Source organism: Azolla caroliniana, unplaced genomic scaffold (assembly GCF_043228905.1).
Source record: "Azolla caroliniana isolate FFs.n. ecotype wild unplaced genomic scaffold, voAzoCaro1.0.p SCAF_20, whole genome shotgun sequence".
NCBI lineage: Eukaryota > Viridiplantae > Streptophyta > Polypodiopsida > Salviniales > Salviniaceae > Azolla > Azolla caroliniana.
Window position 1 is genome coordinate 10,027,209 of NW_028230455.1, and position 22,376 is coordinate 10,049,584.

Here is a 22,376-nt window from a genome sequence, read left to right on the forward strand (position 1 = left end):
TCTCTGTTTTTCTATTATTACTGTCTCTGTTTTCTCTTTTCTCTGTTTTTTTAGTATTGTGAAACAGAGGACTCTGCTACGACAAAGTCAATTAGTAAAAAGAAAGAAGAAGAAGAAGAAGAAGAAGAAGAAGAAGAAGAAGAAGAAGAAGAAGAAAGAGCCCAACGGATCCAAAAGAAGGAAGAAGAAGAAGAAGAAGAAGAAGAAGCAGAACGAATCATATAGTCTTCCTTGATTGCGCAGAAAGAGATAGATAGACCTGATAAAGAAAAACCCTTAAGATTTGCATTAGGGAGCGAGGGAGAGACAGAGAGACAGAGAGAGGGGATCCTAACTGTCAATGAACGTGAAGGAGTGGAAGAACAACATCCTTAATTGTCAATGTGTTTGTTTTAGAGAGAGTGTGTATGAAGAGGTATAATCCAGATTTCTGATGAAGAAGGAGAGAGAGAGAGTGTGTCAGGGCCCATCAAGAAGCTGTCTTTCAACATATAAGAAAACCCTAATGTTTTTGAAAGATAGATAGATAGGGCCTGCCTATCCTCTTGACTTTTCAATGCAGAGAAGCACGTTGCTAGGAAATCCTAGTTTTCATAGAGAGAGAAAGAAAGAGAGACAGACAGACAGAGAAAGGGGGCTGTATGCATGTCCTTGGAATGACGTAATGGCAAACCCTAATCTCCAGTGATACAGAATATCCTTGGAATGTAGTGAAGGAAAACCCTATTTTCTATAGTGAGCGAGGGAGAATAGAAAATCAACTGCAGATTTCTGAAATCATATAGAACAAATATACAAAACCACACAAGATATTCTATCATACAACCATTCATCTTTTCATACAAAACATTCATGACCCTGGGAGATGGATTTCTCCCTCAAATCATTGTCTACAACATCATCAGGAGAAAGGAATCATGCAAACAAGGATAAGAGTAAACAAGAGATGGGCGAAAGTGGTTTGGGTGGACATTTGCAATCGCGATGGGCAGCCATTACCAAAGCACGCCAGCGTGTTGAAGCCCTGAAGAATCTGATTGGTCCTCTGGATTCTCTCAATATTTTGCAAGAATCGGAATGGCCAGCCAAATTGCTTTTAAAAGACACGACCATTGCTCAATTAATTATTTCTCGCATTTCTAGTGCAAAATCGGGTCATGGAAAAGATCCCCTCTGCCAATGGCTCTATGATACATTCCAAACGAAAGAGCCGGATCTTCAAGATGTTGTTCTCAGGTAATTTACTTCAAAGAAAGCTTGATTTTCATCGACAATTTGATATTTGATATTAAGAATTAGAGAGTTCTTTTCGAAACCTGAATATCTGAAGCTTTGAGACATTATTCTCAGGGGCCTTTTTTTCAAACGAAAACTTCCTGTTCTTTTAAAAAGATTATCTCAAGAAAGGCATCTTGGCTAGAGGGAAAATGAATCTCTATGATGAAAAAGATGAAAACCACAAGCTTGGAAACCTTATACGTAATCCAAATCTTTTTTATTGTGATTTGTCATTTAACCCATGTTATCTTACAATGTTAAGTGGGTTTCTGTACATAAAGTTTGTTTAACAATCATTCAATGGATCCAATTCTGATTGTATTGGAACCATGGGAATCACAGTGCATAATCCTAGCAAAATTTTGAGATTTAACCAAAAGATAAAGAGTTAAACGCACTATTTTTTTATTGCTTAAATATTTCTGTTTCGTTTTCTGAAGCTGCCTGTTGATCAATGTGTCTCCATTGCATCCATTCAATGATGTGTTATTGGATATGTTGTATCTGCTACGGTGGTTTCAGAAAACTGTTTTTGTATCATTAGTGTTAAGTTGGGAAGGACTTGATTTGAGATGTAGCAATAAAGAATATACAGTTTTTGGATTCATGAATAGTGTACCCTAATTGATTTTACCAGACAAAATTGTCTACCCATTACATATTTACTGATATTTATGAACATTTCGGAGGATATTGGAGCAGGAAAATTATGCAAATTTGAGAAATGAGATTGCAGCACCCTAAACCATCATTTTTTCATTACTTATCAAATGTTCCATTATTTTAACTAGTTTGTAAGGTTGGTTTTATAAGAATTCATCTTTGCCAAAGTGTTCTCTGACCTATTTGATTTCTATACCTCGATCCTTTTTTTTTATTAACAGTTGCTTCTTTTTATTGGGTCACCTAATAGGCGTTTTCTAACTTTCTGCGATTGACCAGGTATATACCGGCTATTTGTGGAATCTATCTTCCTAGAATCACTACACACGGGGATGATTCTCTTGCAGGATTTGAAGCTGTTCTATTAGCATTATACAGTTCAGAAACAAAAGTTCGTAATGGACGCCCACTCACAATTAGCATTTCTGATCTTTCACACCCAAGCCTTTATCATGCCCCTCGAATTCCTTCTACAAAAACATCAGAGCCACCTCTTGGGCTAATCTCACCATCTTTAGAGCCTCAAGAAGCAGTCAAAGCTACCAAGAGAGCTTGTATCGTTGGTGTGGCTCTAAATCTTTTCTTATCCAGGATTGCTTATATGCCCCCGAAAGCTAAGATTGAGGCTTGTCAATCTGCTTTCAGATGGGCTAGCGTCTTTTCTGATGAAGATGTGGAAGGTAGAGTAAAAACACATGAAAATGGAAGTGAAAAAAGAATATTGGACTCAAGTTATCATCTTGGCACATCATCATCAGCTAGAAGTCTTCCCAAGATCGAGATTCCTGAACCTGGGGAGGTTTCTGTAGAGAATATTACGTATCTCCCTCATCATGAAAAAGTTCGTGAATCGAGTCACACACGTAACATGTCTTTGAAGGAAGCCTCAAATGAGGTTTTGCTGGTCAATAATAACTCTCCAACTCATCACGAAAAAGCCTGTGAATCCAATCACATTCCTAATGCGTCTTCAACTTTCATGCAAGCATCAAATTCGAACTCAATTGATTCGTCAGAATTAAATAATGTTGATTTCGCAAGACAGCTTATGCAAGCTGGGAACGGAGCAAGGATCCCACTTCAGTGGGAGTTTCTTCAGCCTATAATAAGGATACTAGGCCATTGCTTGATGGCACCCTTTAACTCCGAAGAAGTGAAAGGTGTGGCATCTTTGGCCTTAGAAGCTTTGCATCACAGGGCTTCTCATGATCTCATTCCAGAAGCCATACTTGCCACTCGTAGCCTTCTGCGGTTGGATTTGGCATCGAAAATAGCCATTAACACTCTACCCATCTCGGTAAATTCTGCCCCTAGCTCATCAAAACCACAGAAACCCAAAAATCTGCTTGTATTAAAATGAAAAATGGAAAATTATTACCTATTCACAAAGTTTATTGCTGATACTAAATGCTCACTTTCTCATGTATACAACGTTATTCCTATAACGTTATTTTTGCCTTACATTGTTTTGCCATGTATCAAAGCTCTCTATAGAGATTTGTCATCCGCTCTACAAAGAGATTTATAGTATGGGTGAAATGTTACAATATCAAAACTGGAAAAAATTTGTTCTTCCCTATGTAGTTGATCCATGTCCATTCTTGGTCAATGCATTGAAAGCAGGATATCTTTGTGTACATACCCAAGAGCCTAGCATTGGTTTCATTGTTTTCCCCCACTGCCTCCATTGCAAAGAGCGTGAGAGGCTATTTGAGAACATTGGATCTAGGATGATATCTTGTAATTCCTGATCTTATGATTCTGATGATGAGTGTGGTCATTTCTTTTATGCATGTTACTATGGCATTCATCTTGACTAGATGTAATATGTTTTATAAACACCATTCAGTCTTGGGAAAACATTCACTGTGGATGGTAAATCTATATACCATAGAACACATCTCTATTTTACATATAAGATCCCACAGTTGTAATATTCAATCAATTTTATATGCTTATACACAGAATGGTGGATAGATATTGGAATTGTGACCTCACTGAATTATGAGGGTTTTATTATCACTATCTTTGTGGAACTTCTTACCCATATGCTCACTTGCTTCCATTAGTACAAATTCTATACATACATACATGACCGTCCTACTCTACATGTATATACAGATTAGTGAAGTTTTTGTGAAATCTCTTTCTTTCCAGCAATATCCATGTTAAGGAGATCTAACTAAATCCTAATGGCATACAATTTCATGTAAAGGTTGTGCCCTCTTCCACTACCTTCCATTTTGTTGGATTAATACAAGTTTAACATTTTATGTTGTCATCCACACTCAAGCGCATGCAGGTGTTAACCAATATTATGAGGCATAAATGATCTACCAGTGGCCCTTTCAATGGTATCATTCTGTCAGGGCCACATTTACACCGTCATTGAGAAATTAGAGCTATAGGTGCAGAAGATACTTAGTACCCCAATGGCCCTACCCATAAACAATGAATACCAAATGCTGTAACATTGTGCAGCAAGAATACAATGAAGGAATTTATGACTTGATTCATATCAAATGATGTCTATTTTTCAACAAAAATTCCTAGTTCACCTGGGAACACCCACCAACAATTGGGCAACCAAACAATGTGTAGGTTAAACAAGCTTTTCATTCTGCTGTTTCATTGTATGGATCAAACGCAAGAAATGACATTATATATTTTGTAATTTTGTGTGCAAAGAGGAAAATAATCAATATCCAAAATTAAATTCCATCTATTTTACTGAAATAGACGCCTAACAAACGAATGGATTGAAAGAAGAGGCCAATCAACGTGTATGATACTGATTACAAGAAGAATCTTAAATCAATTTGCTCTCAAACTGCTACCAAGATGGATTATGTTAACTTCCAATTCGTAACTCCACTATTACACTTGATGACTGAGAAACGGTGACTAGGCTAGTCTATATTTACAAATACGCAACTGGGAAGATTTTTACAGAGTTAGTAATTCTTTTGATGTGTGATTCATTTGCAGTTGAGCAACTCTATCTGTCAACCTACTGCATCTGCATAAATAAGTTGTTAGGCTGTCGAGCAAAATACCATGAATAAAACAAATAGATATATGAAAGCCAAATGTAAATCTATATGAAAATCAATGCAGAGAAGCATATCCCAGAAAAGTGAATAATTATAAATGAGGATACTTCAAGAAAGCAACTAACAAGAAATATAATAAACTTATGTCAGCTAGAGATCAAGAGAACAGACGACATGAAATAAGCAATGACGGACATCACAAAATCTACAAGATTCACATACTGAGAAAATACTCACCCATTTTCGGCGCCCTCTTTGTTCAAGCTAGCAAACTCTTCAAGCATATTAAACAGCCTAAAGGCACAAAAATCAATTCAATTAAAATGTAACATGGATGTTAAATGCCGTGATATGTGTACAAATTGCAAAACTTCAAGATACATAAATTAGAAATCCAACAACATACAACGATACAGCTATAACTATGCAGCTATGTTGAGTATATTCAAAGGTCTGTTCCTCAATATTGAAATTCAATATAATATGCTCAATCAAGTTAATAATAAACAGATTAAAGACTCACTTTGAAATGGCAGGGTTACGCAATAAAATACATTCTTCAAGTAGTCGTACACATATAATTGGGTCTACGGCAATTGATGACCAATTCTGTGGCGGTTCCAAAAGACTAATAAGGTCATCCAAATATGTTCCAATGAAATCACACTTCCTTTGAAAGCTGAGGCACTTACACAGCCTTTCCAAGGCAAAATTAATCCTCTAATGACATAGATTGACAATTACAAAGTATTAGAATATGCTTGTTTCTGAATCTCCAAAACATTAGGTACACATAAACTGAAACCAGGAACGAATGAGCTTTCATGCTTCTATGTTATCAAGACTTCATGATGACAAACCTCTTGGCATGACTTCTTCCTGATTTCCCCGATAGCATACACATTCAATAAAATCCACAACATTGTAACAACTTCACTTCTGCAGGTTTCATTGAATGCAGCAACAATGACTTCCAAGATTGAGAGTATGTTTAAATGTACTTCCCTGTAAAATTTAAATATTCAATCAATCTCAGTCTCACTCTATTTATTTTTTATAAAACAGAAAAAAAGTCATACATACACGTGCCAGGTGACATTGATGTGCCTTACTCTATGGTATGCCAAAACAAAATTTTAGATTGCACGGCCGTATGATTTCAAAGAATCTACGTATGAAGCCCTTGTGGGAAGTGAAAAATGATTAACTCTCAGATCCTATGTCGAAAAGATACCCAGTCATATATCCCATCCAAATCATAAAGCATCCAGCATCACTATCCAAAACACTGACAGACACGTATCTCTTTCTTCCTGACAATAATATGTCAGGAAGGATAACCAATAAGAATGCGCACCTGTCAGCCATAATGCTAATGTTGTATAACCCATCAAAGTAACGGAATTCACCAAAATGTCTATCATCAGGTGTGGGTCTTCATACGCTACAGAGAACTCTACCCTTACAGATGATGATAAGACCTGATATAACTATAATAAAAAAGAAAAAGGTCGTACTGTTAATGGTACAGGCCAATCTTAAGGAAATACAAACTAGTCTTTGTTATTGATGGTGTGTGCTAGTGAAGATTATGATCTCAGTAGTCCATTTTATGCAGTATGAGAGATGCTCCATTCACGCTTCCTATACAGATGCGACAGGGCATATTTCCATGTAATAACTAGATTCAAACAACACACGTTTTCAGAAAAGGTGTTTTCAGGATTCTGTTTGTATATATCCTCTCTAGTCATGAGTTCAATTTTATATCAGAGCTTATTCATTCATATACTCTAACTTTGCTGAATATATCAATAAAAAAAACATCTTCAATTTGTCAGATCGTGTATTACTGCTGCAAGCTTGTCATCAGGTTTTGATGTGTAAGCATAGAACAAATCTCGGGAATGTGGCATGTAAGCAGAACAGGAGGGCTTCCCATCATCATCCAAGACAACACTTTCAATATTTTTCCTGTCTCCAGCATAGATGCATCTGTATTGTATTCGCCAGTAATATGCGGTATCAGAATCTCCAAATACGATGACGGATCAATGAAACACCCCAAAGCTCGTGCACATTCTTCGATCTGTATGAATTTAGAAATGACGCATTAATTGACAACGGGTGTTCTGGGAGACTGAATATCATTGAAAACAGTTTAAGATGCTCAACTTTTTCTCAATAAGAGCATTGGAGCATGCTTTGATCATTGTGATAATCATGGCTTGAAGATGCATGGTTGCATCGTCTTCCACAAACACAATAAGAATATAAAGCAATTCTGCTGCTAGAATCTTAGGTTCATCTTGCCATGCTTGAAGATCGGCACTCAATGCATGAAATAAAATGCCAAATGAGCTTCTCACCATTATCCTTGCACCTAGACAAGGTCTCTCTGTCATTCAACAAAGATACATCACTATGTCATTTTACAAATAGAATTTCCGAATATAAACGTAAAAGGATTAAAATCCCATTCTCCTGCATTCTTGCATTATATAGCATTCACGTGTCCTTTACAACATTGCATTTCAACCATAGTCATATCCTGGGTCTCTCTCTTTTCACCATTTCTTCCATTTTTCTTGAAATTTTGCTCAGTGAAGCTTTTATCTTTTAACTTATTCCTCCCTATCTACTACAATTATTTCAACCTCTTTCTCATCCTTGTAATAGATATAATCATAAATCTTTACCCTCTTCTTTCTTTCTTAATTTGTATCTCTCCCCTCCCCCCCAGAAAAAGGATGTTTCTGCCATAGTAAGCCACATTTCAGATTCACTATTGAGCATTTTTGCTAGTTAAATATTCTATATTTTAAGGGAATGCTTCCTTTATTTTGCTTAATACAAAAGTTCGCCCAACAAACTTCAAGTCTGATAATGAAATTTATATTAATGGAGAAGTTAATAGTATGCAATCATACGTTTCAGGAAAGGTGATATATCAGTATATTTTTTACTAGATTCAATGTCCTCTGGTAAATATTGTTTCTTATCTCTAACTTCATCTTCATTCTCTTTCTCATACCTGTATATTTTCCCAATCAATTAAGCATTTAAGAGTCACAATGAGAAAACCCATGCAACTACACAAATATATTTTATCTTACTGTTGTCCTATGCATTCCATAAGATCAAACGCCAAGTCTTGAATCTCTTTATTCTCATCTCTGAAGCCATTTAATACATATCTGCTCATATGAGTAAATTGAAAGCCACATTTAGGTGACTCTTTTTGAATTATATATATCAATTTTTTTCATCTTTGTTTTGCAGTTTAACGCTTTTCATCTTTGTTTGTGTTTTGCAGTTCAACACTTACGGTAAGAGACGAACTTCATGTTCTCTCCTTTCTGGTAACTCAAGTAACCAACATGCCACAGTTCTCAAAAGAGCCTCCCTTACCATCAGAGACCTATCAGAGGCAAGTAGAGCTAAATATTGTGTCTGTACACAAACAAAACAAATATGAGATAAGCACTGGGTCATGTCTAAGATTCTAGTGGCTAAAAGTGTTTATATTTTATGTGTGTATGTGTGTTTCTAATAAGATCAAAATACCTTTATGCTTGGATGATAAAAGTCTCTTATAGGAATAATATTTGGATCCCGATATGCCGTGAGATCATAAATGCAGGAATGGGCACCACACGGGACTATCCTGCTCACATTACATGCTATATTGAGACTTCCAATGGAAGAAAACACCTCAGACTTCATAGTAAAAATGTTTACTTTTCTATAGCTTGAAGAGCAGCAACTCGAACACGACATCGTTTATGATGGAGGGCATGAAGTGTTGCAGAGATAAGACTCTTGGAGATGCTTTTCAGGTTATCTCCAATAAGTTCTGCAAAGAATCTTAGTGTTGAAAACACTTCCTGTAGAAGCATAAAGAAGTCACCACATCATGTAAATGCATGAAAACATTATTTGTCTAATCGCAAAAAAAAAAAAAAACAATTAAAAAAACAACTTTTATCCAACAAGGCAAACCCTCAACAAAAAGCAAGCTTATTAAAACCAACACAATGAGTTTGTAATCATAAATAAAACATTATATTCACGAGTTTAAAATGATTCAAATATATTGATACCACAAGAACACAGGGATCCTTATCACTCGCTGCAGACATTAGAATCGACGCAATATCTGATGCAAATGGAACAATCAACCTCCTTCCTTGTTTGAGCAGTTGGTGAACAAGCTGCACTAATAGAAGTCTAACCTCTTCACTCTGTTCTAAAGTTATTGCTTTATATTGGACCTATTACCAATTAGAGCATAGTTAGATTATTGGGTGGGAAACTATAGAATACCCCTGAGTTTCTCTTTATTTCCGCAAATGTCTCTGCGCTTTTGTTATATTCCAAAATGCCGTGCAGTCAATCCCCAGAGAGGAATTTATGTGTTATTTGAGTAAATATTATATGGTTAATTACAGTTCTTGTTTCTCAATTATATTTTCTATTTTAAACAGTTACCTAGTCATTTCATCCTCCATTTCTTTCTCTTCTCAGGGTTGACAAAAAGCATTTGGGAAATAACACAAAACTAACGTGCATTTGGGAAAAAATGAGAGACTTGGGGGTATTTGGAGTTATTCCTGCCATTATATGTACAGATTTTAAATAGCTTGGATGTAAAACTCAGGTGCATTTCAGGAATAATGAGAAATTTGTGGGTATATTGGAGTTATTCCTGATATCATATGCAGAGATTTTAAAAAGCTTGGATATTTTCTTTTCTAAACGCTGTATCTGTGCCCAAAACAATATTGGCATGACCACAATACATTAAAAGCTACCCAAATTTCCTCTAATTATGAAACTCAAGTCACCAGGTACCTCTTCAACATTCAGATTTGTTGAGTTTTGTTGAATTCTTTCTAGCGGAAAGCGTTCTGATATAACTGGAAGAATGTAAGGAAGTAAAGGAGCTATAGACCGAGGACTGAGATTCAAGATGCTGTAACAAAGGTTCAAACAAAAGACTTTACCATGTTCAGGAAGATTATCATTGTAATTACCCAGCTCATATTGCCACACAGAAACATTTAAAATTTTCATATTTCCTGCAAAGAGAGTATATTGTCTACAAAAAGAATTATCCTGCATTCTATTATTCTGTAATATGCGCATCCATTACTTACAATTCTCATGTGTTAACCCTATTTTTAAACATCACATCATTTTTTTAGAAACTTGAAAGACTATTCCATGCCAACAGATTATACTCTATACTTTTTAAATAATGACTAAATGCAACAAAAAAGAAGGATTTGAAAACAGTACAAAAAGGACTTCTGCAAATGGTACAAGAATGTATGGAAATGAAGACAAATTTAAGGAGGATGTAAATGGTACAAATAGTGAAAGGTATGATAATGTGCACACAAAGGTAAATGGTACAAGAAAACGTATGGAAAAGATAACAAAACAGAAGTATGCAGATGCAACTCGAAAATTAGTAGGAGTAAATGATACGTAATAAAAGAGTATGTACATATATGGTTTTCGAAACAAGAGTATGCAGAAAATGGTGGAAGAAAACAGAGTGCAGAAATGGTGGGAAAACACAGGGAGAGCGCATAGAAATGCATGAAGGTAAAAAGCAAGCAGAACCAAACGGAATGTACATACTCTGAGAATATACGAATGGAGAGGCAACGACATTTCTCAGATTGATCAGCAAAGCGTCTAAGCAGAGGCTTAGCCACGACTTCTTCTACCACGCGAGGGAAACCGTCGGGCTCATTCCCGGCTCCGTCTGTTCTGGAACATGAGAGAAGCCATGCCTGTGTGTTCTGAAGGGCCTCGAAACGCTTGGATACCAGAGGATCGACAAGGGCATTGATGATCTTGGAAATCTCGGAGTTCATGAGACCAGCTCCTCCTCCTCCTCCTTCTGATTCTTCTTCTGATTCTGCTGCTGCTGCCATGTCCTGTTCTGTTCTGTTCTCCTGTTCTGTTTCTTCAGTTGGGAGGGATTCTTGGACGAGTTTTAGTTTATTCTCTGCGATGCCCCCTGCGAACTTCTCTTTATTTCTTCCGATGCCCTCCACTTCATCTCTCCTCCCTTCCAAGTAACACTTGGCAACGGCTCGGTTCGGCTCGGTTTGAGAGGGTCAAAACCGATCCATTTAAAAATTTCGAAACCTGAACCGAACCGAACTAAACGACGAAACCGTTAAGCCGAACCATTCCAAAATTTCCAAACCGTAAAAACCACGGTTTCATGTTTCGGTTTCGGTTTTCAACTTAGGTCAAATTTTTAAATTTTTAAATTTTGAATCTTTCATTTTTATAAATTTTTTGGTTTTTAATGATGTTCCTAAAATGCAAGAATAAGGTCTAAACATGAAAAGATTGTTTAAAAACAATTTTTAAAAATTTTGTAAACAAAAATAAAAAACCGTGTAACTGTTTAAACCGTGGTTCCTAACTGTTCAAATCGAACCGTTAAGCCGTGGTTCGGTTCGGTTCAAACCAAACCGCCGCCGATTGTTATTTCCAAGCTCATATCCTCCACCAAAGAGAAAAGAGAAGCAACAAAAAAGAACACTTGGGAGTAAAGCAAGCCTTTAAATGGTTCCTGAATCACTAACAATGGTGTGAGGAGCGCACATGAGGAAATAAGTTAAACTAATGATATATAATAAGATTGACAGATAGGGATGATGCTCATGAAAAGAAGTTCACAAGATAAGTGAAGTTAAAGACATGTAAAATACTTTGCTCAATTGTCAAAGAAAGGTACATTATGAATAAAAGGTCAAGGGTTCAAATCATGCGATGAACCATGAAAGGGCAGAAAGAAATCTACATAATGGAAAAGTATTGTGTCAATGTTAAAACAGAACGACACATTGTATATTTTTCTTTATTCTTTGTGTGTTTTCACCTCACTTTGAGGTTTCCCACTAGCAATAAAAGTGTTACTATATATATAAAAGTATTGCATCTCGAGTCTCGAGGTCAAGTACTACAAAAAGAACTTACTATTTTGGTAAAGCCCCTCTTGAAACATATAAAAGGAGGAGGAGGAGAGTTCTTTGTTTGGCAAGGTTGAATTTTTTATCAAGGCAAAACCGTTACCGTTTTCTCCACGTGAGCTCAAGATTGCAAATCAGCAAGATGTTTGCATCTACAAACGATAAAACGCAACAAAGCCATCTTGTTATTCTTTGGAACTGAAAATAAAGGATCTCCTTCTGTAACTCCATTTCATCTTCAAACATTTCTATCTTTCATTCGAGCCACTCCATGTTACATTTATAATTTGATGAAATTTGAGCCTTCAATTGAAGGCTACATTTGAGTCAAAGGTAGCCTTCAATTAAAGGCTTCCTTTGATCGAAGGCTCCCTTCAAAGGCCTTTAGTCCTCCGTTTTCGTCTTCATCGCCCCGCCACGACGATCGTCATTCTTAATGCAGCCACTTGTCAACTACCATTGTCACTTCTCGTGTGGTCGATCGCCACCTTCTCTTGCAACCACTGCCACCCACGGGTATCGTTATTAAACGACGCACCACCACCTCCTCCTCCATTGTTGCTACTAGAGATCATTGTTGTCACTTCTCGTTGGCATGACATCAACTAACGTCACCCAACATTGCCCTTATTACTCTCTTCTCTCTCCACCTTTTTACCCATTCCTTCTCTTTTTCTTTTTTCTTTCCCCCCTTTTTTTCTCAATTAAGCTTTAAACTCTACCCACGACTCTAGAGGGAAGGAAACTTAAATTTCCCAAATACCTCTCACATTGCCCAATATATTAAACCTTTAAACATTAAACCTGCCTTACTTTAGACATTATAAAGCATACACGCACACATACATTAACATATAAACATACATTTCTTTACGTATACAAATACACACAAATAACATATAAAAACATTCACACATACATACACATATAAACAATTACAAAAATATACCTACATTCAAACTCATGATTATACATTCACATCTACATACACTCTTATATACTTACATGAAAGCTTAGGTCTCAATACAAATACACCTACAATCGCACACAAACATGCATTAGTCAACAAAGTTTTCGGAATGCACTCGCATAATTATTTCATTTAGAATTTATACACCTTCTTCCCATAATAGAATTTTCTCGTGACCTTTGTTGATATACACCCTTGTCAGATATTTGAGAAGGCAATTTGAATTTGTTGAGCTACATTGTCATCCTCGAGCGTTCATAAATTTACAACTCAAACCCAATTTCATCTTCTTTGGTTCAAGTCCCTAGTGGTCCTACATACGTTTTACACGCATGCATGATATTTCACGAAAACATAGGAGGCTACAACAATGTAACCTGTGAGAACCGATGAATGAGCTCTATTGATTACAAGCATGCAATTGATTGCTCTTTAGATGGAATAATATTGGACAAGCTAAGTCAATAACTCTTATGATGATTAAAGTGACCATAGATGATGGGGCAGTTTTGGGCACATGTTGGCAATCATCATATCGAGAGGGTTGGAGTCTAGGATCACCCATATCGGGAGTGAAATCATGTCTGATCATTCTTGTATGACTCTTACTTGCTTACATCCACCTCTTTATGTTAGTCTTGCATGGCAAAGTTTTAACTTTTAAAGAAGAGTTTATTTGAAACATTCCAATGCTTCAACTATATTTGAAACAACATGAAAATTTGGGAGGTTTCACACGTGATATTAAGCAATAACCATAGCTTTTAGACCCATTATTCAAGAGTACACAAAATATTTGTACAAAGAAAATGAAATTGTCATGGGTCCCAATAATGACGTATGCATGCAGGTATCAGGTAAGACATGAATGTTATGTGGCAATAATCGTAGCATTTAGATCCGTTACTTCAAGAGTGCACATAATACTCACATAAAGAAATGCAATTATCGTAAGTTTCAATAATGATGTTTGCTTGTATGTATTGGGCAATGCCCAACTAAAGTAGCCTCTTTTAGTGAAACCATTTGTAGAAAGTAAAGTTTCAAATGAGTAGATATGTTGATGCCGTTTGGTTTAGTAGGCATTCCTTTCTATTGTAGTGTTATGCATACATAATGTGAGGGTGGGTAACTAATATTTTCAAAACATAAGTGAAGGGTGTGTTTACTAATATTTGAAACGGACTATGTGACTGGATAGAGGGAATGATAGGTACATCATACATGCAAGTCTACATGATTTGAAAATCAATAGATGGAGATTCGTTTACAAAGGCGTGCCTATTCAAGGAGATTGGGAAGATGTATAAATGTGAGGCGTAACGGCCCTCACAAACAATGAACTAGTCATCCTAATATGTATTCGTTGGTAAGAGTCATCAATGGTCGTTTGCTTATGTCTCGATAGTATATTGGGGGTGGTCGGGAGGTTTGGGTTCCTCTATCCAATCTATTTACCTTTTTTTACTTCAATTGCACTATTGTTTAATAAGAGGTTCCTAACATGCAAAGTCAAAATGTAGTGGTTTTGTGATTTCCCATGCCCTTGCAAACAATGTACTAGTCATCCTAATATGTATTCGTCAGCACGGGTCATCGGTGGTAGATTGCTTAAGTCTTGATCGTATATCGGGGGTGGTCGGGAGGTTTGGGTTCCTCCATCAAATCTATTTACCTTTTTTTACTTCAATTCGCACTATTGTTTAGTAAGAGGTTCCTAACAAGTAAAGTCACAATGTAGTGGTTTTGTGATTTCCCACACCCTCCCAAACAATGTACTAGTCATCCTAATATGTATTCATCGATATGGGTCATCGATGGTAGATTGCTTATGCCATGATTATATATCGGGGGTGGTCAGGAGGTGGTTTGGGTTCCTCTATCAAATTTATTTACTTTTTTACTTCAATTCGCACTATTGTTTACTAAGAGGTTCTTAAGCTACATGTAAAGTCACAATGTAGTGGTTTTGTGATTCCCCATGTTGTCCATAGGCCAGAAATATAAATTAATTAAATGTAATACGTCAGTAGGTAAGGCGAGTAGGTAAGGTAGAGTTAGGTAAACGCTGAGTTTCGAGCCTCATAGACAACCGACCGCTCGACTCTGTATGAAGAAAAAGAAAAAGTATATAAACCGAGGTCTGCGTACCTTGGCAGGAGAGAGATATCCAGAGCCTAGGCGAGGTCGTTTCATAGTTATAAGAGCTTTGTAAGGTCACCGGTTGTGGGCCGTGTTTTTGTAATCATCGCTAACTGTTTGCAGTGATACATATCTATTAGCTCTTGTTGTTTTCATATGTGTGCCGTCGTTTCTAAGGTCTCAACTACGTATACGACCCAGGCTCTATTCCGGGTATGCTCTCCGTTTTCTTCCCCTAATGGCACCTCTGTGCGCAAGTCTTCACGTTACACTTCCCTTGATACCGATAGCTTGTAGGCATATCGAAGGTGTTTCCAATAGAACGGTTAACACAATTTGGCACGCCCGGTTACAGCTGTGAGATCACAACGAACTACGTTGAAGACAACCTTCAACCACCATTACGGCACCTAATCGCACCAAGCGGTCTCAACCATTTGGCCGACGCCCTGAGCCAGTCGAAGGCACTTCCGACTCGGCAGTCATGAACCAATTTTTCCAAGAAATATCAGAGGCTCACCGGTTGCAATCCTCGCCACCTACTACTCGGTCGCGAGTTGAGTCCACACCAACCTCTCCACCAAGCCCCCCCAGAGGTCACCCACCCTGACCCTAACCCTTTTCCGGTTTTACCGGAAGACCCCGAATTAGATACCATGCCGTATCCTTACCCACGATACACCGACAGTCCCGACGCGGAGTCGCACATCCATGCCTTCGTGTCCACCTAGCAGGCAAACCACTCAACACAACGACTCTCGCCTGCCGAAATCGAGGCCTCAAAAATTGCCGAGTTTACGCTATCCCTCGATGGACCAACTGCGCGATGGTATTCTGGCCTCAACACAGGGGAGTTTGTCACCTTCCACGACATTCGCACGCAGTTCCTAGAACTGTTCCATCGCGAGGTGCCCAAATGAGAATTGCTCCGACAGTTCTTTTCCATGCGACAAGAACCGTACGAGACGGTCGCACATTTCACGATCCGGTTCCGGGATCTCTACAGACAAGTGGCCGACGATGTCTCTGCACAGCACATTCCGAACGCATTCCTGTCCAGCCTACGGGAGCCTCTACGGACGACTCTCGCACTTACTAATTTTGCCAACCAAACGATCGAGCAAGTCATAGCGCGTCCTCGCCCTCGATCGGACTCAGCAAAGCACGTCTTTCTCTATGAGTTCACTTCAAAGCGCCCTTCCCCAGGAGGACAATCGCTTCCGCCAAGCGCTTCAATGCACAGTTTGCTCGGGATTGGGCCATCTGGCCCTCGAATGTCCTCACCGACCACAGTGTTCGATCTGCTAGTCCCGATCTCACATTGTCGAGCACTGTGAATACAATATGCTCAACTGCACAACAACGGCCCCGATTCGCCAGATCGAGCCCAGGGATACATACTCTCGTCAGGATGGGTGACAATCCTACCGGAACCAGGGTAACCAACGACCCCGATCGCCGGATAGACGGCGTCGTGACGACGATTACCGTCAGGACGACGACCGTTACCGAAACGACAACCGACGGAGATCGAATGACCGCCGTGATCGCTATCACGATGACCAGTATCGGGCAAACGACGATTATGATCGGAATGAAGATGATCGGGAGGACCGATACGATCAGCGAAATTCCCGTAATGATCAGCGCAACTCTCACTGAGGATCGCGCAACAACAAAAGGAATAACGACAACCGTCGTCGGGACCCCCCGCAAAATGAACCGCGCAGCTCGAACGCGCCCTGGACCAACCCACCAACACACGAGGCCGAGAATCAACCACACCCCCCCACACACACAGATCGGGCTGGCACCAACAACTCGGCTGCCGTTACCTGCTTCAAGTGCAACCAACTCGGTCACTACGCTACGCAATGCCAAACAATAGACCGTGGAAAGGCTCCTGCCGTGAATAGTATTATGGCCGACATGCAAAACGTCACAACACGCAGTAAAGCCCAGGCTACCCCATGGCAAGTACAAGATGAAGTCCAGCAAGTAGCCAAAGAATGGATGGATACGGCCAACAAAAACAATGTGGTGTGCATGCAAACAGAAATGGGAGACGCGACCATTGGAGCAACACAATCCTCGGCACCATCCACGTCGACAGAAGATGACCAGTTGTGGGACGCCCTTACCAGTTCCAGGATCTCCTTGCTTCTGCATAAACTCTTACCACTCATGCCGTGTTTTCGGGACACCTTGGCTACACTCACGGCCAACACCCATTCCACCGCGCCACCTGTGCACCTGACCGAGCCAGGAACGGGTCTACCCCTCATGGTTGCGCAGAATCCAGCCATAAAAATTATGATTAAAGGAAGGGACTTGCACGGGTGCATAATCGACGACGACTCTGGCGTGAATGTCATCAGCGAGGCTACCTGTCATAAACTCGGCCTGAATCAATGGGAACCTTGCCCCTTTTGGCTTCGGATGGCCAACATACGATCGGTTCGCCCCATCAGATTAATCCGCCACCTCGACTTTACTCTAGGAGGGCACATGTTCACTATCTCGACCGTTGTATTACTACTCGAAGCAGAGGGGGCTTACCCAATGTTACTGTGCATACCATGGTTGCACACAACAAATATCAAACAACATTGGCAGCGCAACATGATCTCGTTTCGCCGAGGAAAGACCAAGGTCTGGATCATAACCGAAGAATGCGTAACCACGCCCCACAACACCTCGCCGTTATACGCGGAAGGGGTGCACATGCTCGACGAGTTAGCCAATGACAAGGTGGATGACTTCCTAGAAGACCATCCCACTGTCATACCTCTCTTCGAAATCGACGCCATGACGGTCATCGACACACCTCTAGACGGGGAAGTCAAGGTGAATACACCTCCCCAGGATGAGCCCGATCCCACCACCATCGCAGAATTACGACACACTCGGGACGCTTTTGAACGTGAACTCGCCATCTCCCAATGAGTGAAGGCATCAACGCTCGAAACACTGAACCTCGGTTCGGACGAGAACCCTTGCACCCTACAGATTGCTAATAACTTACCAGCCGGCGAACGAGCAGCCCTCATACATTTACTCACCGATTACCAATATGTATTCGCATGGTCTTACACGGATATGAAGGGTTTGGACCCACAATACTACCAACACCAGATCCATCTTCTCCCGGACGCTCGGCCGGTTCAGCAAAGACGGTACCGGATGAACCCCAATAATGCAGCTAAGGTCAAGGAAGAAATAGACAAGCTCCTCTGAGTCAGGTTCATACGACATGTAAAACGCGCCACATGGTTAAGCCCAATCATAGTCGTCCCTAAGAAAAACGGGAAAATCCAAGTTTGTGTCGACTACCGCAAGCTTAATGCTGCAACGGTCACAGATGGATTCCCTCTCCTGTTCACGGATAACGTTCTCGACACGGTGGCAGGTCACGAATGCTACAACTTTCTAGACGGGTTTAGTGGTTACAACCAAATTAGAATGCACCCAGATGATTAGGAGAAAACAACATTTGTCACGGAATGGGGTGTTTTCGTGGCAGAAGTAATGATGTTTGGTTTTAAAATGGCGCCGGCCACATTCCAGTGCATCATCACCGAAATTTTTAACGAGTATATCCCGGCGTTCATGCAAGTCTTTCTCGATGACTTCGCCGTATATGGTCAGCGACTGGAACACATGACCCAGTTACGTCTCTGTCTTGATCGATGTCGCCAGGCTCGGTTAAGTTTAAACCCGGCAAAATGCGTGTTCTTGGTCACAAGCGGCAACCTACTCGGGCACATTGTCAGTCAAGAAGGTATCGCCATGGACCCGGATAAAGTACAAGCCATCCTAAACGCCCCCGCACCCTCGAACGCAAAAGGCCTCAGCCGATTTCTGGGACAAATCAGATGGCACAGCCGGATGATACGCCACCTGGCCGATTTCGCGACAACACTACACGCGGCGGTGCATCGACTTCCCTTTCAATGGACTTCAATCAAGGATGAGGCTTACCAAGGATTAAAATTAATGCTCTTGCATGCCCCTAATTGTACAACCCCCGATATGGTCAGAACCTTTTCACGTCTTCGTGGACGCATCAGCTATCGCCATCGGGAGCGCACTTATGCAATGACGCCCCCAAATTGGTATCGACCAGTGTATTATGCTAGCCGACGTCTCTCGGCCGCGGAAAAGAACTATTCAACCACCGAACGGGACGCCCTCGGTATGATCTACAGCATCAGTAAATTTCGGCATTACTACCCTCATGCAAATGGATTGGCAGAATCAACTAACAAAATTCTCCAAACAATCCTGAAGAAGATCTTCAACGAGAACCGCACTGATTGGGATGACAAGCTCCATAGTGCACTATGGGCTTATCACACTACATTCAAAACGAGCATTCAATCCACCCCCTTTCGGATGGCTTTTGGTCTCGAAGCCGTTATGCCCATCGAGTTCCAAGTTTTGAGTCTCCGAGTTCAAGTTAAAGCACGGCTCCCCGAGGCCCAATTCGAACAATTGAGGCTGGAACAACTCCTCGAACTTGGCGAGGACCGAGTAGCGAGCATGGCCCAACTTGAACAACGCCAACAACAACGGAAAGCCCTTGTGGACCGACATCGGAAAGGATTGGAACAAGAACTGACCATAGGCAAACTGGTCCTCATTTTCCAGATGCGACTCGGTGCTATGCCAGGAAAGTTACGATTTCGATGGACCAGCCCCTTTTGGATTATTGACGAGTTTAACGGCACGTTCCAGCTCAGCACCCTCACCGGGGAAATTGTCAAAAGCTGGGTGAATGGATTCCGACTGCGACCATACCAAGGAAATACCCCAGCCAACCCTTTCGTCGAGTCCCTCGGCACGAACAATCCCACGAAGGAGGCCACGCGTTGTCGTGAAGAAAACCGTCCATAGGCGGAATCGGCGCACCTAGGCGTGGGAACCGGTTCTTCACGCGCGCAAGCTCCAAGTAGTACGAAGAAGCGAGTTAGGGGGATAATCGGCAGGAACGGGCCCTAACATAGGTAGAGACAAAGACCGCGCGAACAGTCTTTTCGGTCGCGCGCGCGAGCTAAGGGACGGCACGAGTCGGCGGCGTAACTACGCGGATGCGCGAAGAACGGAGCGGATCCCTGTTCGAAAGGGACAGGGAATAAAGATGACAGGACGGCCTGCTCGTCGGGCTATATAAGAGCAGGAAAGAGCTGTTGCAGGGGATCTCGCGCGGAGAGGACGAAGTGCTGTCGGACCGTTTCTGGACGCTTCTCTCTCTCTGTTTCCTTCCTTCTTGAGCTCCATAGCTTTCTGTGCAGGGTTCCGAGGAGGCTCGCGCTGTTTCGAGGAACGCCCGAGTGCTTCCGGCAGCGCCTCCAACCGGCTACCCCCCCCCCCCCCCCCCTTTTTGCCCGTTTTGTGCGTCGAAGCGAGCAGGCATCGGCATCTGTTCGCCGGCCTGTTCGGTTGTAACCAACCTGTGCCCCATCGAGGGTTGTAGTAGTGTTAGCCATTTTCTTAATATACATATTAAGTCATTCGCATCTGTCTGTGTCGGTCTCTATTCGCGTTCTCCGTGCTGAAGGGCCGTGTCCCTGTGTATCCCCGGTCCTGCGTAGCCGGTTCTCTCTCTTTCTCCCCCCCCACGCTTGCTCTTTGGTTCGAGACCCCCGCGGTCCCGCCTCGATTCCACACGCACTTGCGTAATATCTCGACATCTTTGGTGAACCCGACGTGAAAGAGGCGGCAGAAGAGCAGAAGATGAGGGGGTCGGATCTTGCAGAAGCCATGGCTTCGGCCGTGGATCGGATTGTAAACGCGCGCGAGGGCACCGGTGCCCTCGACAGAGCTATTGAGGCGGTCGTCGGCACGATCGGCCGGTTCGATGGGAGGGATGCCACGAAGTATCTGGCGTCCTACGGTGCAGAAATGTTGATGCGGGACATTCCGGAAGAGAGGCGTCTTGCCGGATTTCCCCGAGTGGCAATGCCGAGCATCCATGCGGAGGTGCTCGAGGTGCGGGCGGAGAGCCGTACCTGGGAGGAGTTCGAAGGCCGGCTCCTAGAGAAATACGGGCTGGACGACGCGCTCCGGCTTTCGAAGCGAAGGTTCATGGAATGGGTGGAGTCCCCGGGGAAGGGAAGAAACGCGACGGCACTCCTCCGGGAGTTCGAGGAAAACTTTGCGCGCCTTTCGGCGCTCGACCGAACCATCCTGGACACGAGCCGGGTCTTGCTGTTCGTCAAGTCGGTCGACGAGCGGGATCGGGAGCACGTGGGCCTCTTGCTGGAAACCGAAGACGGGCTCACCACCGACTGGGCGGCTGTCAAGAAAGTCTGTGGCCGTTTCGACAAACGGCGAGAATGGGCGGATAACGGGGCGGCCGGGTCGGGCTCGGTCGCAGCAAGGAAGTTCGAACCAGCGCCACAGGTGCGGAAGGAAGAGACCCGAGAGTGGTTGGAAACCGGTTCGGCTTCGACCGGCGTAGTCAGAGGCTCAACCGGAGGAGCGGCGCTGGAGGAATTGACGAGGGCGGTAAAGGACCTCCAAATCGCGCAAGCCCGAAGGGAAGGTGGCGAACCGGCTCGTGACCGACGGCCGGCGGCAGGAAACAGGTGCATGTGGTGCGATGAAGTCGGCCACATTCGGAAGGACTGCGGCGACTTCGCGGAGGCGCTAAGGGACAGGGTGGTGTACCTGTGGGAAGGGCGGGTGCATGCCAGCGACACCCGAAGGGCCCTGAGCCGAAACGACGGGCGAGGTGGTATGAAAAGGTTGATGGAAGAGGCAGCGGCCCGACACGCGGAAACCGTCCACTACTCGGCGTCGGCCGGCATTCGAGTCGGGGGCGGCGAGGCCCAAAAGGAAAGCAAAGCCGGATTCTGGCCGACGATGCTGGGAGGCCTTGCCGGTGCAAGGCTTGAAGGGGAGGAATCGGACCGCGCGGAGAAACGAGTACGGGAGATAACCGGGTGGAGCGACCCGGTCGAGGAAAGGACGGGCTTCGTGGAAGCCGCTTGCCAGAACTACGGGGCTCTGGTAGAAGAGAAGCGGGTGGGGAAGCCCGGGACGACCGGGCCCTCACAACGATACGAGACCCGGTCCGGGCCACGACGGGACGAAGCCGGCGGGCCCGGTACGAAAGATAAACCCCAGAAGGGCGGGTACCGTCTGGGGACGGAGATAGAAAGGACCACGGACTTACGAAAGGTCCTGGAGGAACGGATCCTCGACAGCAAGGTGGAGCTGTCGTTACGAGAGGTGCTGGGAATCGCCAAGAAGGAGTTCCACGAC

The 22,376-nt window shown here is 42.4% G+C and overlaps 2 protein-coding genes across 2 annotated transcripts; one reads left to right on the forward strand and one right to left on the reverse strand.

Moving 5' to 3' along the window:
* The first annotated feature begins 494 nt into the window (after positions 1-494).
* LOC147850948 (hyccin) lies at positions 495-3,411 on the forward strand. The gene is made up of 2 exons (XM_087335864.1): positions 495-1,236; positions 2,221-3,411. The coding sequence occupies exons 1-2, from the start codon at positions 866-868 to the stop codon at positions 3,299-3,301; spliced, it is 1,452 nt and encodes a 483-aa protein (XP_087191990.1). The 5' UTR covers positions 495-865; the 3' UTR covers positions 3,302-3,411.
* A 1,228-nt stretch (positions 3,412-4,639) lies between these two features.
* On the reverse strand, positions 4,640-10,953 carry LOC147850949 (uncharacterized). Its single transcript, XM_087335881.1, has 14 exons — positions 10,644-10,953; positions 9,849-9,969; positions 9,098-9,268; positions 8,736-8,881; positions 8,562-8,661; positions 8,323-8,447; positions 8,111-8,191; positions 7,925-8,028; positions 7,171-7,392; positions 6,848-7,085; positions 5,855-5,999; positions 5,518-5,714; positions 5,232-5,288; positions 4,640-4,960 (listed from the first exon to the last, which is right to left on the reverse strand). The coding sequence occupies exons 1-14, from the start codon at positions 10,940-10,942 to the stop codon at positions 4,888-4,890; spliced, it is 2,079 nt and encodes a 692-aa protein (XP_087192007.1). The 5' UTR covers positions 10,943-10,953; the 3' UTR covers positions 4,640-4,887.
* Between the last annotated feature and the right edge of the window lie 11,423 nt (positions 10,954-22,376).